At 33.8% G+C, this 16,066-nt stretch overlaps 2 protein-coding genes across 2 annotated transcripts; one reads left to right on the top strand and one right to left on the bottom strand.

The window, feature by feature from the left end:
- Positions 1–5,127: 5,127 nt before the first annotated feature.
- Positions 5,128–9,751, bottom strand: LOC107410363 (uncharacterized). The gene is made up of 12 exons (XM_016017779.4): positions 9,546–9,751; positions 9,143–9,293; positions 8,976–9,053; positions 8,725–8,840; positions 8,383–8,436; positions 8,118–8,205; positions 7,853–7,945; positions 7,491–7,531; positions 6,478–6,531; positions 6,210–6,373; positions 5,971–6,040; positions 5,128–5,438 (listed from the first exon to the last, which is right to left on the bottom strand). Exons 1-12 carry the CDS (start codon positions 9,639–9,641, stop codon positions 5,313–5,315), a joined length of 1,131 nt encoding a protein of 376 aa, XP_015873265.1. The 5' UTR covers positions 9,642–9,751; the 3' UTR covers positions 5,128–5,312.
- Positions 9,752–10,590: 839 nt separating this feature from the next.
- Positions 10,591–15,975, top strand: LOC107410388 (protein FAR1-RELATED SEQUENCE 3). Its single transcript, XM_016017816.4, has 6 exons — positions 10,591–10,864; positions 11,611–13,982; positions 14,074–14,163; positions 14,482–14,631; positions 15,221–15,337; positions 15,657–15,975. The coding sequence occupies exons 2-6, from the start codon at positions 11,736–11,738 to the stop codon at positions 15,699–15,701; spliced, it is 2,649 nt and encodes an 882-aa protein (XP_015873302.2). The 5' UTR covers positions 10,591–10,864; positions 11,611–11,735; the 3' UTR covers positions 15,702–15,975.
- The last annotated feature ends 91 nt before the right edge of the window (positions 15,976–16,066 follow it).

The following is a 16,066-nucleotide window of genomic DNA, read 5'->3' as shown; positions in this document are numbered from 1 at the left end:
GGATAATCTCCAAAGGCCTCTTCTTGATTTACTAAGGAGATCATTTTGGGAGGGACTAGACTCCTCTTGGCTACTTATATGTATGTCTTGTTTTTGCGCTTCAGGTCTATCTGTGCAAAGCATATATCTGAACAATATATATAAAGGACAAGGCGAACAGTTGTATCTGGCTGTGTATGTGTATATAAATATATATATATATATATATATATATAATAAGCCATTGAATGGAGGAGCATCACAAAGAAATTAGATTGTTTCTAGTAAGTTGAAAATCTTGAAAGTGCTATATACTTTTAGGTTGATCATTGCAAATGTGTAAATTTGTACCAATGTCCACATGTGGACATATAGTAATATAGTTTGTGTTAATTTTGTTAGCAAACCTGGCAGACTTTTGTTGCGTAGTTTTGCTTTCGGGAGCATCCAAGATTCATTTTTGGTGATTGCAAATAGTTTTTTTAAAATTTTTGCTTATTGCTATTCATGAAAGGTCTTTTGTGTCAGGAACTTGCAAGTATGCAGAAATTCATTGATCATAATGTAATTGCAAATATATAGAAACATATTACGAGTTTGAAAGTTTTAAACCTATCTAATCTTTACCATGTTCTTTTTGATTCAGGTCCTCTGCTTGTATAAAATTGACAGCAGAGGAAGGTAAATGACTTGATCACTTCTTCTGTGAAGTTGCTCTTCTTAGGGTGAAAAGAAGTTGCAAAGTTAAACATAATGCTTCCAGACACATGGATATAAAAGTTATTTCTATTAATTGAAGTAAAATAAATTCTGCAGTAGAATTTCCTATCCACTATCAAGTTGATATGAAGTTAATTGTGGACTCAATTTCATTTGCATGCCTTATGGTATAGAGATACTATTGGACAATTGGCATGCTTGATTTCTTCATTATCTACTAATGTAAATGATTTGATTCTTGTTAATATTTACTTTTTCTGTCTTGTTGAAAATTTTTAAAGATATGAGGGTTTACAGTTTTTCTATTATAATTTCATAATGCATAGCCACTTTTAAGAGTATATTCCAACTTCATAACTGCCCCCCTCAATAAAAAAATAATAATAATAAAGAAAAAAAAAAAAAAAAAAAAAAAGAAGAAGAAGAAGAAGAAAATAATTGACTCAATTCATATTATTTGCCTAGACAACTGCTGGTCATCTCATGTAAAACTTTGTAGATGAAATGCCAAATGGTCAGAGCCTTGTAGCTGATAGTGCAATTCTTCAACAGTATGTGGACTAAATTAATTGTTGTTTTTGTCAATTCATGATGTGCTGCGTTTCGCAAAAGACTTCTGTCTTTCCTCATGAGCTACTAATCTATACATATATATATATATATATACACACACACATTCAGAACTTTTTTCAATCTTTCCCTCTCTGAAGTCCTTAGAGCCCAATAGATTATATATATGTTATGGAATTTGATCTTATGTTATGGTTGCTTAAAATAGTGGTATCTCCAAGCCCTTTGTGCCGCTTCATTATCTTTTTTTTTGCATTAAAATTTTTTCAAAGGATGGTTTAATTTTTCTTTTCTTGACTCTTAACAAACTGTCTTTACTTTAATATCTTTTTGAAGGAGAAGATAATTAAGTCCTTTAAAGCATATGCAACAATAGGGTATCGAAGCAGTTTGAATTAAAGGGGCAATAATATTAAATATTTGAAGTTATAACAAATGCAATAGATCATGTCAGAATCTATTTATCATGAAAATATAAAAACTGATCACTAATCCATTATCAGCTTGAATTGCTTATTTGAACGTATCGCATTCATACTGACTGAGCATGCACACCCCACAAGAAGTTTAGAGGGTAATATGCTACATGTTATTATCATAAGAGAACTTATTTTGTAGATGAACTTTCTATTTGCTGCAAAGGTGATCTTTTTTGTATATTGATTTCTTCCTTCTGTATTTTTAGTGTACTCTTTTTTCAATATTATTCTTAGAGCAGCATATTCAAAGATAGTTGAAGGAATATGCAGTATGCTATTAACTGAGATCGGAGATATGCCTCAAATCCATTTGAGATGTCTCTTTTACATGCTTTCTTTTAGAAGTGGCAACCTAATGTACCGATGGAGATGGCAGACTGGTAGGTAACTCTGATGTAATAGTCATTATAGGTTCTGATATGGTGGTGGTGGTGGGTTCATGGACGTTGCTGGTTTCATCGGACATTGGTTGCCCTAGATAGAGAGGAGAGGAGGAAATAATGGTTTATTTATAAGTATGGAATATCGACGAAGAAGAACGTTTCAAGGATTACAAGGAGGGAAATAAGGTGGAAGATTAGGATCTAGATTAGATCTTGTAAATATTCTAGGGCTTACAGAACCGCTTGGAGATATAAAATTAATTTAAAAGTTATTAGTGGTTATTGTTATTAACAATCCTTTCAATCATGGAATTCATACGTTTTTTTATTATTATTATTATTATTATTATTATTATTATTTTTTCCTTCCTTATTTACAGATTATGGCAATGTTAACAATTAAAATCAACAATTAATACTCTCCATAATGCATCCTTTAGAACTTTTTTTTTTTTTTTTTCTTTTGACTCAAATTCATCCTCTAAAACTTAACTAAAAATAAAGTTAAATAAAAAAAATAAAATCATTAACTAAATAAATCAACATTCAACAAGAGAAAAAAAAAAAGATTAAAAGGGGATAAAACTAAATAAATAAATCAACATTCAAAAAAAAAAAAAAAAAAAAAAGATAATGGAAGTAATTTCTAGTATGTGTCCCCTTCCTCTAAAAGGAGTAAACTTTCTGAATAAGTAAATGAACCTTTAACCCTAACAAGTTTGTTAACCTTGGGGTCCCCAAGATAACGGATATCAATCCCTCTTATGCCCTGCTTCTCACAATCATATACACCAAATTTAAAATGAAATCGAAATTTTTCCAAGCAATAATAATGGGAGAATAAAATTTCACCATTCAATCCAGTATTTATCGGCCTAGCCACATGAGATTGCATTAGCACGGACAATTGTCTCTCCCAACGATAGCATACCTCATCACTCCCGCTACTAGTAAATTTTTTCAGCACCCATGTGTGAATTTTGCATGGTGCTTTATGAACTATGTGAGAAACATATAGAACAAGCGAGTTATTGAGTGAGCCGAGTGAGAGGGCAGCATCTTCATCATCATCATCATACTCTGGTAGGTTTATTTTCCGAATAGTTTCATCACAAAAATCAAACCACATCAATGACTTTGTGTTACTAAAAGATGACCATATTGGTATCCAATAGAAAGCTTCACATGAGCCATGGTAAGCCGAAGAAGGAAATGTAGTGGGATGACAATCAGCAGCGTTGATCACTTTCCATGAATTGGTTTTGAGAGAGTAAAGTTTATAATTTGAAACATGATCATTTATCGCTCTCTCAGCTCTAAGCGGCAAATATGTAACACCTTATAGTCATTAGTTTGTCTATCAAAACCAAGTGAAGACATATAATATGCACGTTCAATCTCATCATGTCCAAAGTCGTGGTGGCAAGTATCTGGTAGTTTCTTCAATTTCCTGATGGTGGGGTTCCATAGATATGTGATTGGATAGAGGTTACCTGTAACAACATCGTTTTTCATGCAAAGCAAACCATCACATGAACCAACTAGTAGAAATTTATTTTTGCTATCGTTGTGGATTGGAAATTCTACTTTTTTGGGAAAACCAAATTCTAAATCTAAGTGTGTAATTTGAAACACTGTGGTAGAGTAAATATCCAATGGGGTTATTCTTGGTGCAACGATGGGTATACATGGTAATAAAACTAGGATTGGAGACGATTGCATACCAAGCTTTGCATACGGATCTAAGTTGGCCAATACTTTTCACCGTTACAAGTCTGCTAAATATATCTTGTAGGATCTCTATTGGAAGATCACACAGCTTTGTTTTTCATTTATATCTATACATTTTATTCAATTATTCTTTTCTTCTTCAATATTGATCGACTACTCTAAAACAAAATTCCTAAAAGAATGTAATAGACCCTAATCAAAAATACAAAATAAAAAATTTCTTATATAGACGCAATTAATCAACCAAGTGGAACACCAAAAAGCCAAACCTAGAACGATTAGGGAACAAATTCCATGTATACTCTCTCTCTCTCTCTCTCTCTCTCTCTCTCTCTCTCTCGCTTAATGTTAATTAATCTAGGAATGTTTGCTTATTAGTTGAGATTCCTAATAGCTCTAAGTTACAGTATCTAGTAATCTGTACAACCTTGTTTTCCTAATCCACTAGAAAGAAAAATTAAAAGATTTACCTAGATAAAAAATAAAAAAAATAAAAAAAATAAAAAAAAAAGGTGAGATAAGTGCATGAACCTGAGTCTTAAGCTTAATGGGCTTTTCAATGGGTCAGTTCCATAGACCGCAAATTCATGGCCCAACAAAGTATACTGTTTGTGATAAATGGATTGTATATGTTAAGCTTACAAGTCAATCTACGAAATTGATAAGTATACTAAGGGTGATAATTATATCGCCTAATTTCAGCTTTATGCATGAGTTAAGCTTACGAATCAATGCAAGGTATTCTACGACTTGGGATTATGCATGCTTTGTGGAACTTCTGAATTAGGCAAAGCCAAATATGGGATCTTAGGACGGTAAAAAGAGAGTAGAAAAATTAGTAGACAATTTTGAGATAGATGAAACGTAGAGAGCAGAAGTAGAAATTTTTGCAACTTCAAGATCGGTTGCAATTGACCATACACATCTTACCACACTAGTCCATGCTCGTACCTTTGGGTATTTAGACCCAAAAAAAGTTGCTAATCTTGCAAAAAGATGCTTTAATTTTAGTGAGAAACATCCAACTACCATGAAAGAAGTGACAATGGAGTTTAAGGCCATTCAAACCTCAAAACAACTTGTAGAAATCGAATGTGTCAGACAGAAATAAACAAGCTTCCTTGGTATGTTTCCATGTCTGAAACATCAAGTGGCATTGCTTCTTCATCTTTAGCTGCATTCCACTATTATCTTCCACATAATGCATTAGGAACAATATATTTTCTACTTTGTTCATTCTGGGAGGAGGGCAAGAAGTTCTCTAATTCTTATAATTTTCAGTTTACTCACTTTTCGATCAAAATTAGAAGGGAAAATCAACTCTTGTTATGCTTAACAGCAAATCAGATCTATAGGCAAAACCTACATATATGGATACAATTTAGGATAACAATTCCTACAGAAATGTATTTGCACATAATTTCTCCGTCATAGGGTAGAGAGCCCAATTTCAAGGAAATAAATCCTGAATATCAAGGATATCAGCAAGGACACCTGATGCTGTAGTATCATTGCCAGCTCCAGCACCTTGAATAACCAGTGGCTGTTCATTATAGCAGCGGCTGTATATCCCCAACTGTTTCATATTGCCATCATTTTAGAAATCATCAAGCTTTATATGCAAATCAGTTAATTAAGAAATCTAGTGTACATATATGTGTTCCTAAGGAAATTTAGTGCTACTATGACAGTCTATAAAAGACCAAACCAAAAATTAGTAGTCCTGAGACAACTAATCCTCTGATTCATGGTATATTCACAGACAAGAAATTTTGTCCTTAAAATATCCCAGTTACAGTATCAATTCATAGTATTGCTCTCCTAGTCATTTTCACCTCATTATACACATAAACTCAAAACTGAAATTGTAGATATAAATTTCACTATTAGTTTCTCGAGCGTTCAGTAACCTGGATCAGCAATATTTGAAATGCTATTAAATGTAAAGATATGCACTATAGTAAATGAACTACATGGTATAAAGTTTCTGCTTTGCAGGTTCCACAGGGAAAGAAACAAGGTAGACACTATCATTGTTGTTTACTTGAATATACTTTATTAGTTTACCAGTCAGACTGAAAATAGGGACAAAAGAGAAGGGAGCTTACCACATTGTCACTTCCTCTAAGTCTTCCCAGCGGAGAATTCTTCGGAAGCTCTTGAATGCCAACTTCACATCTACAGAGAAAACAATAAGTTCTTAGTTAAAGTGGCCATTTCAGACTTTTTACAAGTTGTTCTAAATACAAGACGAGCACAAGCAAACAAAAGACCAAACATACATAAAAGAGACACATGCACCACAAGCAAAAGGAAGCAAGCATACATAAACAGATAGAAGGATTACCTTGACCCCTCAATCACACAGACATAACGCAGCACATTCCCATTCAAGGAAGCCTTATGGACTCTCTCTTGAATATTTTTATCAAGCAACGAAATTGCATTGCCAAGAAATTCTTCAGTAGACATTACACTGGATCCCATTTCTTCAGGGTACAAGCTCTCAATCTAAAAGGCAGAAACAACCACAAAAGATGCTTAAATTAAGGTCACAAAACAAAAGGGTAATTAGAAAATGAAAAAAAGTGGAGACAAAGTGATATAGAACCAACCTTAATGCTATCTAGGTTAATGCGCCTGCCAAGAAGTCGTGCAAGTATTAGAGCCTGCTTAAAATAACAGTTTTTTAAGAGATTGCATCAGCTCTTGAGTTATATCACATCAACTGAAGCATCTATGTTCTCATTAATTACATGTCTTTCTCTTATAAGACTATTACTTCACCAAATTATCACTTCCAATGCTCAGCCACCCAGGTTGTTGTGCACATCAAATCATGGATCAGCCACCCAGGTTGTTGTGCACATCAAATCATGGATGCTACTAGGCTTAAATGAGCATTATAGTCATTATCTTTCAAATGCTAAACTGTCTTGAGTGTGGTATTGGAGGAAATGTAAAGGAGATTGACAGGATAGAAGAAGTTGGACTATTACTTCACTATTTCATCACTTCTAATGATCGGGGCAGGTTGTTTTCTACAACAAATCATTGACATTACTGGGTTTAAATAAGCATTAGACTGATCATCTCTAACATGATGAGCATCTCTGGAATATGATGCTTGAAGAAGTGTACAGGAGACTGAAAGGATAGAATAGAAGAACTTGTACTTCACTAAGAGAGTTAGATTTACTTTGTAGATGTACTTTCTTCAAGAATTCCTACATCTCCTTGGTGTTGGGTAAAAATAACACCTTCTGAAGTAAATACACTTTACTTCCCTTTTCATTCAAGCTCTTCAGGAAAATATTATGGGGAGTTGCTATCTGGAGCAATCAGCTTTGAAGCAAATTGTGATAGGAAAAGAAGAGCTAGGAAGGAAGTCATAGCATAATGACAAGATAGGAGGTGCCTATGGTGTCGGTATGTGGTATAACATTTCATGTCAACAACAGGATAAACATTGCTACCGTTTCAAATCATCATCCACATAAAAGATCTATCTAACAGGTAGCATACATTATTTGGAGCAATATCATAGATACAGTAAAGAGACTTGGAAAAGAGTAAATATAGCAACAAACTTTAGCACACAAAACTATAAAGACAACAATATTCACACCTTTCTTGCAACATCCATCCCGCCAAGGTCATCACGTGGATCTGCGAGAATGACAAGAAGTCACAAGGGATAAGTGAGGCGGCAAACCGCCAAAACACACACACACATGAAAAAAGCAAAACTTATCAACATAAAAGAAACTCAAAATAATTTTCAATGCCTAGCTTATTCCAATGATCACAGATTTAAGAGAATCAAAGAAGATAAGAGAAGGCACTAAAGACATCCTAATTCAATAAAGTCAACTAATTTTTATTTTCTCTTTTCTTTTTCTTTTTCTTTTTTTTTTTTTTTTTTTCTTTTTTTAAATGAACGCCTGGATGAGGTGTACAAGTATGTGATTGCATTGACTTATACAAAACCTGGTTCTGTGTAGCCCAAGCTTTTGGCAGATTTAACAACTTGGCTCAATGGCTTTCCATCTTCAACCTCACTCATAACATATCCCAATGTACCTACCAAGTATATTACACAAACCAGATATAAAATCAAAATTTGCATACATGCAAAAAGATATCTAGCCCGAAAATGCAAACAAGCTCCCCCATCCCAAAAACCATAATAAGAATAAATAATAATTTAGTAATAACAGTACTAGAAAATAAATGATCTAAATGTCCGTGATACCACTCAAACTTCCAATAATACGATGGACAGGATCTCCACACGAAATTATCCGATTTAGGGATGCTATGACAGGAAGGCCAGCACCAACCTACACAAATTAAAAAATATTTCAGCAGAAATTTCCAAGCCATTTCATGACATAAGTTGCATTTGTATGGAAAATTATTCTTTCTTTATCCAGTTTTTATTAGCTTTATACACATAAGATGTACACACACACACACACACACATATATATATATATAAAAAAGAAACATATACTTACAGTTGACTCATGCCGGATGCGACGTGGGTATGAGACAAGTTTGTCATAATCCTCCTGTAGGCCAGAGAAAAATAGGTTCTTTAGAGACATTTCACGTTTTCCTGGGTGTTGAGGGAGGCAAATCTTTATAAAAGATGAATGGTGAACAAGAAAGTTCATCAAATGAGGAAACATCAAGAAGTAAGCCTTTGCTTACTAGGGTAATTACATCCAAGCTCTCTATTTATCCGCTATGGTAAATTTGGTAGGCTTATGAAGATGACTATGCAAGCAAATACATAAACAATAAATCTCAACTGCTTCTTGCTATCAAAGAATATAAATTCCAAAAAGGGCTACTACCATTGTAGAAGTGAGAGGCTTCTTATTTGCTAGGACAATGCAACAACCCAAATCGACCACTCGATTTAGCACTCCTATAGTCTCAGAACTGGCAGAGCAGTCCACAAAAGCCAAACCTATTGCAGGAAATAAAAAGATGGGGTAAAATACCCATTTAGATCAATTTTGACGACAAAGTATCGTGAAAACTTGACAGCACTAAGAATGATAACTTTTAGAATGTAAAGATTAGGGTTCCGAATGTCACAAACCTGTTGATTTGCCCAAGAGAGCAGCAATATCTATAATTCTTTTCGGAATCTCCGAATTCGCGAATACTTGGAATTCACCTTCAAATAAAAAGAACAAAAATATGAATATAAAAATATGAATATCCTCATTAGCAAAATAAACTTAAAAAAGGCAAAACATCGAATACCTGAACCACTAAGAGTTAATAGAGAGGAACCATCCAATTTAACCCGGCAAACTTCCAACAAAATTTCATCACCTAACTCCATACTGAACACATCTGATGCAACAACTAAGGATTTACTATCACAAACTCCTACGACTCTCAAATGGATTCCCTGCCACCCCAAATGTAAAAATCCATTAAGAATGCTTGAAAGACTTATCAGCAATATTTCCCACCATAAAAACCATCACTCACAAGTCACAACAACAAGCATTATAATAAAGTGCAAAAATCTGCCCACAACATACACAGGAATTTATGAAAAAGGTCCCAACTTTGAGAGTAAAACGAACCAAAAATGAATGCATTGTATTAGAAAAATAGCAAAAATGAGGGAAAAAGAATGTTTGGGTTGAGGGAGTACCAGTTTGGCGTGGAGTGATCGGCATGATACCATATGTTGGAGAAGCTGACGGCCAACGCCTCCACAACCCATCAGAATCAAAGGGATGTTCTTCATTTTTCTCTGTTCTTTTGGCTCTTTCTGTGTCTTGGTTTTGCTCTGCTCCGGCTGATACAATCAGCTTTCTCTGACGGAATGAGTCAATCGCAGATGACTTTGTCCTGTTAAATATAAATAAAAAATAAAAAGGAATTTTTTTTAAAATAATTGTTTTACTTCGTTTTTTCTCAATCTTGCAGTTATGATGATTAAAACAATTTTTTTTTGTTTTTATAGTTTTGAAAATTATTTTTATTTAAAATATATTTAATTTAAAATTTGAAATATTTTTAAAATATTAAAAAATTTAGATATGTTTAATTTAGATTTTAAAAAATTTATATAAATTCAATAATATCTAATTCAAATTTTGATAAATTTTATAATAAAAATTTATCAAAATTAAAATATAACCGGTTACAACTTTATTAAAATTTAAATATATTGAATTGTGAGTTTATAAAAAAAATTTTAAAATTTAAATATATTTAAAAATTTATTAATTTTAAAATATTTTAAAAAATAATAAATTTTAATAAATTTAAAATAATTTTAAAAATAAAATTATGAAAAAACTATTATGAAATTTAGCTTTAATTTTAAAAATTTTGTTAAATTTCTTTTATAAATTTTTTATAAAATCTATGAAATTTTATAATAATTTATTAAATTTTTTAAAATCTATAATTCATTTTAAATTCATCAAATTTTAAATTAAATGTAAATCTTCAATATTTATTAGATTTCTATTTATTTTTTTAGTAAAACATGATAAAAATGTAAAATTTTAAATAAAAAAACCCACCCAAGTAATAAAATGAAACTATAGCTAATTTCCTTAAAATTTTAGAAGAAAATTAATTTTTTTTAAAAAAAATAAAAAATAAATCAATAAAGGAAAAGAAAAGAAAAGAGAGAGTTAGTCTATTATCGAAAGCACTATTACGTCTAAGGGGCCCACGCTCCAAACAAGTTCATCGTAATCTGATAAAGTGGAAGGTGTTTGTTCTGAACCCAAATCAACCGCATGATCTTAATCAAACGGTAATCACAACGCGTGTCTACTTATGTCATCCGGAATCTGTGTGACACGCTCTCTCTCCCCCTTCTCTCTCTCTCTCTCTCTCTCTCTCTCTCTCCCCGATTCTCTGTAATCGCTCGGTGGTGGAAGGAGGTGGTAGAGGAACAACCTTGTAAAGCCTCCTTAAACGCTGTCGTTTAAAGAACTTTTTTCATTTCAGGTACGGCCATTTTTTCTTTTTCTTTGTCTTTTTGTTTTCTCTTTTTCTTCCATTTTTGGGGGAAAAATTCAATTTTTTTTTTTTTGTTTTTTGGGTTTACACAGTAAATTCCATACCTAAAAAGCTTGAAAAAAAACCCTAGAAGTAGTTTATCTTTATAAACTCTTATGTATTCAGAAACACTATTTCGCTTTTTGTTTAGGCTTTAAATGCTTCTTTTTTCAGCTTCATAATTTTATTTTATTTTTTATTTTTGTAGTGGTTTAGTGAATGATATGTCAAACATACATGCACAGGTGGTATGCATTTCTGTGTCTGTTTGTGTGGGATTTAGAAACAGAAATAGAATGATTACAGCTGTTGGTTTTGCTGTGACAGTTCAAACTAATAATAACAATACAAAAAATATTTGCTGAAAAGTTAGGTTTTTTCCATTTGGAAATTCGCTTTTTAAGCTTTCAATTAGTAATTATTGTAGAAACAAGCCTAATCTATTACTAGTTTTATACCTCAGCATCATTTTTTTCTTTTTTTCCTTTTTTCTTTTTTAATTGAATTGGTAGTTATTTTATCAAAGAGATTATTTTGGGAATTGTATAATAGGTTAAAATTGGTTGCTGTGTAGTGATTATTGACTTTCGTTTAATTCGTTTATTTATTTAGTCATTTTAATGGTGAGCTGATTTTTTTTTTTTTTTTTTACTTTTATTTTTTGCATGGTTTAATTTGTTAAACCATTTCTGCAGTTGGGAATTTGTAGTGCACTTATAAATCCACGTTGGCTTCAATAGGGATAAAACATGTGGTGCACTTGGTTGTAGTTGACTTGGTAATTTAAAATATAAAACTTAGCATTGCATTGTGGACTAGTATGGATGTTGAAGTGATTGATGTGGAAGGAATGGGTCATCGTGCAATGGTGGAGCCAGAAGATGGTGATGCTGAACCAAATGAAAGTGGTGAGACAAATGCTACTGAAAATTCCGCAGCTTATGATGAAACAGGGATAGTTGAGCCATATGTGGGTATGGAATTTGATTCTGAGGATGTTGCCAAGACTTTTTATGATGAGTATGCCAGACGTGTGGGTTTCAGCTCCAAAGTTAGTCTATCAAGTCGTTCTCAACCAGATGGAACAAGTATTACTCGGGAGTTTGTATGTGGCAGAGAGGGTTTGAAAAGGAAGCATGCTGACAGTTGCGATGCAATGCTTAAGATAGAATTAAAGGATCATGACAAGTGGGTAGTGACAAAATTTGTAAAGGAGCACAGTCATTCCATGTTGAGTCCAAGTAAGGTTCATTACCTTCGGCCTCGTAGGCATTTTGCTGGTAATGCAAAGACCGTCACTGAAGCTTACCAAGGGGTGGGGGTTGTTCCTAGTGGTGTTATGTATGTATCTATGGATGGAAACCGTGCCTCTGCAGAGAAAAATCGTGGGGCTAGAAATACTCAGCCTATAGAATCAAATCGACCAGTTAAAAATGCCGCATCCATGAATTATGCTGTTAGGCTTTCTACTCGTAGAAGGACACTAGGGAAGGATTCTCAGAATTTGCTGGAGTATTTCAAGAAAATGCAGGCTGAGAACCCTGGCTTCTTCTATGCAATTCAACTTGATGAAGATAATCGAATGACTAATGTATTTTGGGCTGATTCGAGATCAAGAACAGCTTACAGTCATTTTGGTGATGTAGTTACTCTAGATACAACATACAGAGTGAATCAGTATAGGGTTCCCTTTGCTCCATTTACAGGGGTGAACCATCATGGTCAGACAATTTTGTTTGGGTGTGCATTACTTCTAGATGAGTCAGAAGCTTCTTTTATATGGTTGTTCAAGACATTCCTTACAGCAATGAATGATCAACCTCCTGTCTCTATTGTCACTGATCAAGACAGAGCCGTACAGACTGCAGTTGCTCATGTATTTCCAGAAGCCCGCCACTGTATTAGCAAGTGGCATGTTTTAAGAGAAGGCCAAGAGAAATTGGCTCATGTTTGTCTTGCAAATCCCAATTTTCAGGTGGAACTTTATAATTGTATCAATTTGACTGAAACTATTGAGGAGTTTGAATCATCGTGGAATTCTGTCCTTGATAAATATGATCTGAGGAGAAATGACTGGCTTCAATCATTATACAATGCTCGAGCTCAATGGGTTCCTGTCTATTTCCGAGATTCCTTTTTTGCCGCAATATCCCCTAATCTAGGTTATGATGGTTCCTTTTTTGATGGCTATGTGAATCAACAGACCACTTTACCAATGTTCTTTAGGCAGTATGAAAGAGCTTTAGAAAACTGGTCTGAAAAGGAAACAGAAGCCGACTTTGATACGCTTTGCACAATGCCTGTATTGAGGACACCGTCTCCTATGGAGAAACAGGCTGCAAATCTTTATACAAGAAAAATTTTTGGCAAATTTCAAGAAGAGTTAGTTGAAACTTTTGTATATACTGCAAATAGGATTGAAGGTGATGGAGCTATTAGCACTTTCAGGGTTGCTAAATTTGAGGATGACAATAAGGCATATATTGTCACATTAAACTATCCTGAGATGAGAGCTAACTGTAGTTGTCAAATGTTTGAGTATTCAGGCATTCTTTGTAGACATGTTTTGACAGTTTTTACTGTGACAAATGTACTTACATTGCCATCGCATTACATTATGAAACGGTGGACAAGAAATGCAAAGAGTGGACCTGGCACAGATGAACGAAGTGTTGATATACATGGTCAAGAATCTTTGACATTACGGTACAACAATCTCTGTCGGGAAGCCATTAGGTATGCAGAGGAAGGGGCAACAGCTGTCGAGACTTATCAAGCTGCTCTAAGTGCTCTTAGAGATGGTGGGAAGAAGGTTGCCCTTGTGAAGAAAAATGTTGCTAAAGTTGCACCTCCTAGCTCCCAGGTTAGTGGGGCTAGCTATGATGATAGGAAGATCTCTGCGTTAGCATCGGATACAACGCCATTATTGTGGCCACGTCAAGATGAAGTGCTTAGGAGATTTAATCTTAATGATGCTGGTGCTCATGCACAAAGTGTTGCTGACTTGAATTTGCCACGCATGGCCCCTGTGTCTCTTCACCGAGATGATGGCCCTCCTGAGAATATGGTATGGGGAAGAACGATTTTCTGGTTCTATTCTTTTATGTAAATTTGGGTGTTTGAAACAATGCATGATGTGGACTTGGCTTTTTGTGTAGGTTGTACTTCCTTGTCTAAAGTCAATGACATGGGTGATGGAGAATAAGAATTCAACACCAGGGAATAGAGTGGCTGTCATCAACCTAAAAGTATGTGTATGAAACAAGACTATTTTGAAATTTTTCTCATTTATTACCACAAATCGGTCAGATCTGAATATATTGCTGAGAGGCTGGAGATTCATTAATACCTTTTGAATCTTATTCAGTTTATCTAGGCTTATGTTGTCAGCTTAATTTCTTTTAGTAATTGATTGTTAACATTACCATAAGGCTTGGGGAATGAATTACTTCTGGTTCCTGTAGCTTGATTACAAATGATGAGACATTTTTTTTTTTTCTTTTTTTTTTTTCTTTTTTTCTTTTTTTTTTTTTTTTTTTTACACATTTCACTACAATACACTGCAGTTGCAAGATTATAGTAGGACTCCATCAGCAGAATCAGAGGTTAAGTTTCAGCTCTCTAGGGTCTCATTGGAACCAATGTTGAGGTCGATGGCATACATTAGTGAACAGCTTTCAACACCAGCTAATAAAGTTGCTGTCATAAATTTGAAGGTATGAGAATTGAAATTCTGGCTTACCTTATATGCATTAGCTAATTTCTGTATATAGTTGATATGTAGAAATAAACTTATGTATGTTTTCCATGTTGATTTTCCCTCATTTCTTTTTTCTCTTTCTCTGCTTTTCCTTTCTAGTACTAATAGATTTTTATGTGAAGGTGAGTATCATATGAGGATACTATCTGTTTAGTTTATCCGTAACATTGTTAAATAATTGGTTGATTTTTAAGATACCATATGCATTAAACAACAGGATCCATCGCATTGGATCATTTAGTATTTAGGTGAAAGGTGAGATAAGGAAATGATAGTGAAGCTCTCTGCATTTTCTTCTGGTTTGAAGAATTATTTTTGGAAGAAAGTTATTGTTGGCAACAATTAAGGATTAGAAAAAAGAATGAAAACTAAACCAAATATTTCCCAAAGAGAATACATGATTAAATATATAGGTCTTGTCTCTCAATCCTCCAAATTTTGATTTGAAAGGATATTGATCCCATGATCTTTTGGTTTGTAATTGCATGTTGTTTGTGAGTTACATTTTGAGGTTTTACTGATAATGTAATTCTATTGGGGTACAGCTTCAAGACACGGAGACAACTTCAGGGGAGTCGGAAGTTAAATTTCAGGTATCGAGGGACACATTAGGTGCAATGCTGAGATCAATGGCCTATATTCGTGAGCAGCTCTCAAATGCTGTAAGCATTCTCTAACAAGTAACTTTTCATTTTGTATTCTAGTTCACAACTGTAGGCCTGTACTTGAGCCACTTGAATGCAGTAATGCACTCTTGCAACTACGCCCTCTAAAAGAGAACAAACTATTGAGTTTGAGTTCCCTTGTAAATAACCATTTTCCCTTAGCATGAGATGATACTCCAATCTATGCTTACTAGCAGAGACAGCATCCCATGAGCAATTGGCAGTTTTCCATTTTTCTTTGTGATATGATTTTTATGCTGAATGAGTTACTTGGTTTAAATTTGTTTTTAATCATGGAAGATTTTTGATCTGGCAGGGTGAAAACCAGCCAGAGCCTCTACCGAAAAAGCAGCGGAAGTGAGAGACTGTTGCGACTGTTTTTACCTTCCACATTGTATACCCAAGTGTTTGATAATCCAACTCCTGGGGGCAAAAGTTAGCACTCAGGTTGGGGATGCTTGTAATTTTTCTCTCATTTTGGGTAGTGAAAGCTTGTTCATCATATTTGTACATGTAACATATCAAACTTGAGAATCCGAAGCACCAAAATGGATTCTATAGGTTCTAAAGTGGCACAGAGTGTATCATGCCCCTGGATTGGACAGTGCCATTAATTCAATATGCTTGTTTGAAGAGATTTTTCTTTAGTAGGAATTTTATGGGGTTTTTTCTTGTCTTTTTTTTTATTATTATTTTTTATTTTCCATTTTTTGTTGAATAAATGTA

The sequence above is a fragment of the Ziziphus jujuba genome, chromosome 10 (genome assembly GCF_031755915.1).
Source record: "Ziziphus jujuba cultivar Dongzao chromosome 10, ASM3175591v1".
Taxonomy (NCBI): Eukaryota; Viridiplantae; Streptophyta; class Magnoliopsida; order Rosales; family Rhamnaceae; genus Ziziphus; species Ziziphus jujuba.
This window is presented reverse-complemented; position numbering and strand designations above follow the sequence as displayed.

Bases quoted from the DNA above. Each gene is read 5' to 3' on its own strand.
- LOC107410363 (XM_016017779.4), bottom strand. From the start codon at position 9,641: ATGAAGAACATCCCTTTGATTCTGATGGGTTGTGGAGGCGTTGGCCGT. The intron at 7,946-8,117 runs GTATCACGGACA...TATACTTGGTAG, and splicing joins TATTATTGGAAGTTTGAGTG to GTACATTGGGATATGTTATG. The intron at 6,532-7,490 runs GTGTGAATATTG...TATTTTAAGCAG, and splicing joins GGATGGATGTTGCAAGAAAG to GCTCTAATACTTGCACGACT.
- LOC107410388 (XM_016017816.4), top strand. From the start codon at position 11,736: ATGGATGTTGAAGTGATTGATGTGGAAGGAATGGGTCATCGTGCAATG. The intron at 13,983-14,073 runs GTATGGGGAAGA...CTTTTTGTGTAG, and splicing joins ATGGCCCTCCTGAGAATATG to GTTGTACTTCCTTGTCTAAA. The intron at 14,632-15,220 runs GTATGAGAATTG...ATTGGGGTACAG, and splicing joins TTGCTGTCATAAATTTGAAG to CTTCAAGACACGGAGACAAC.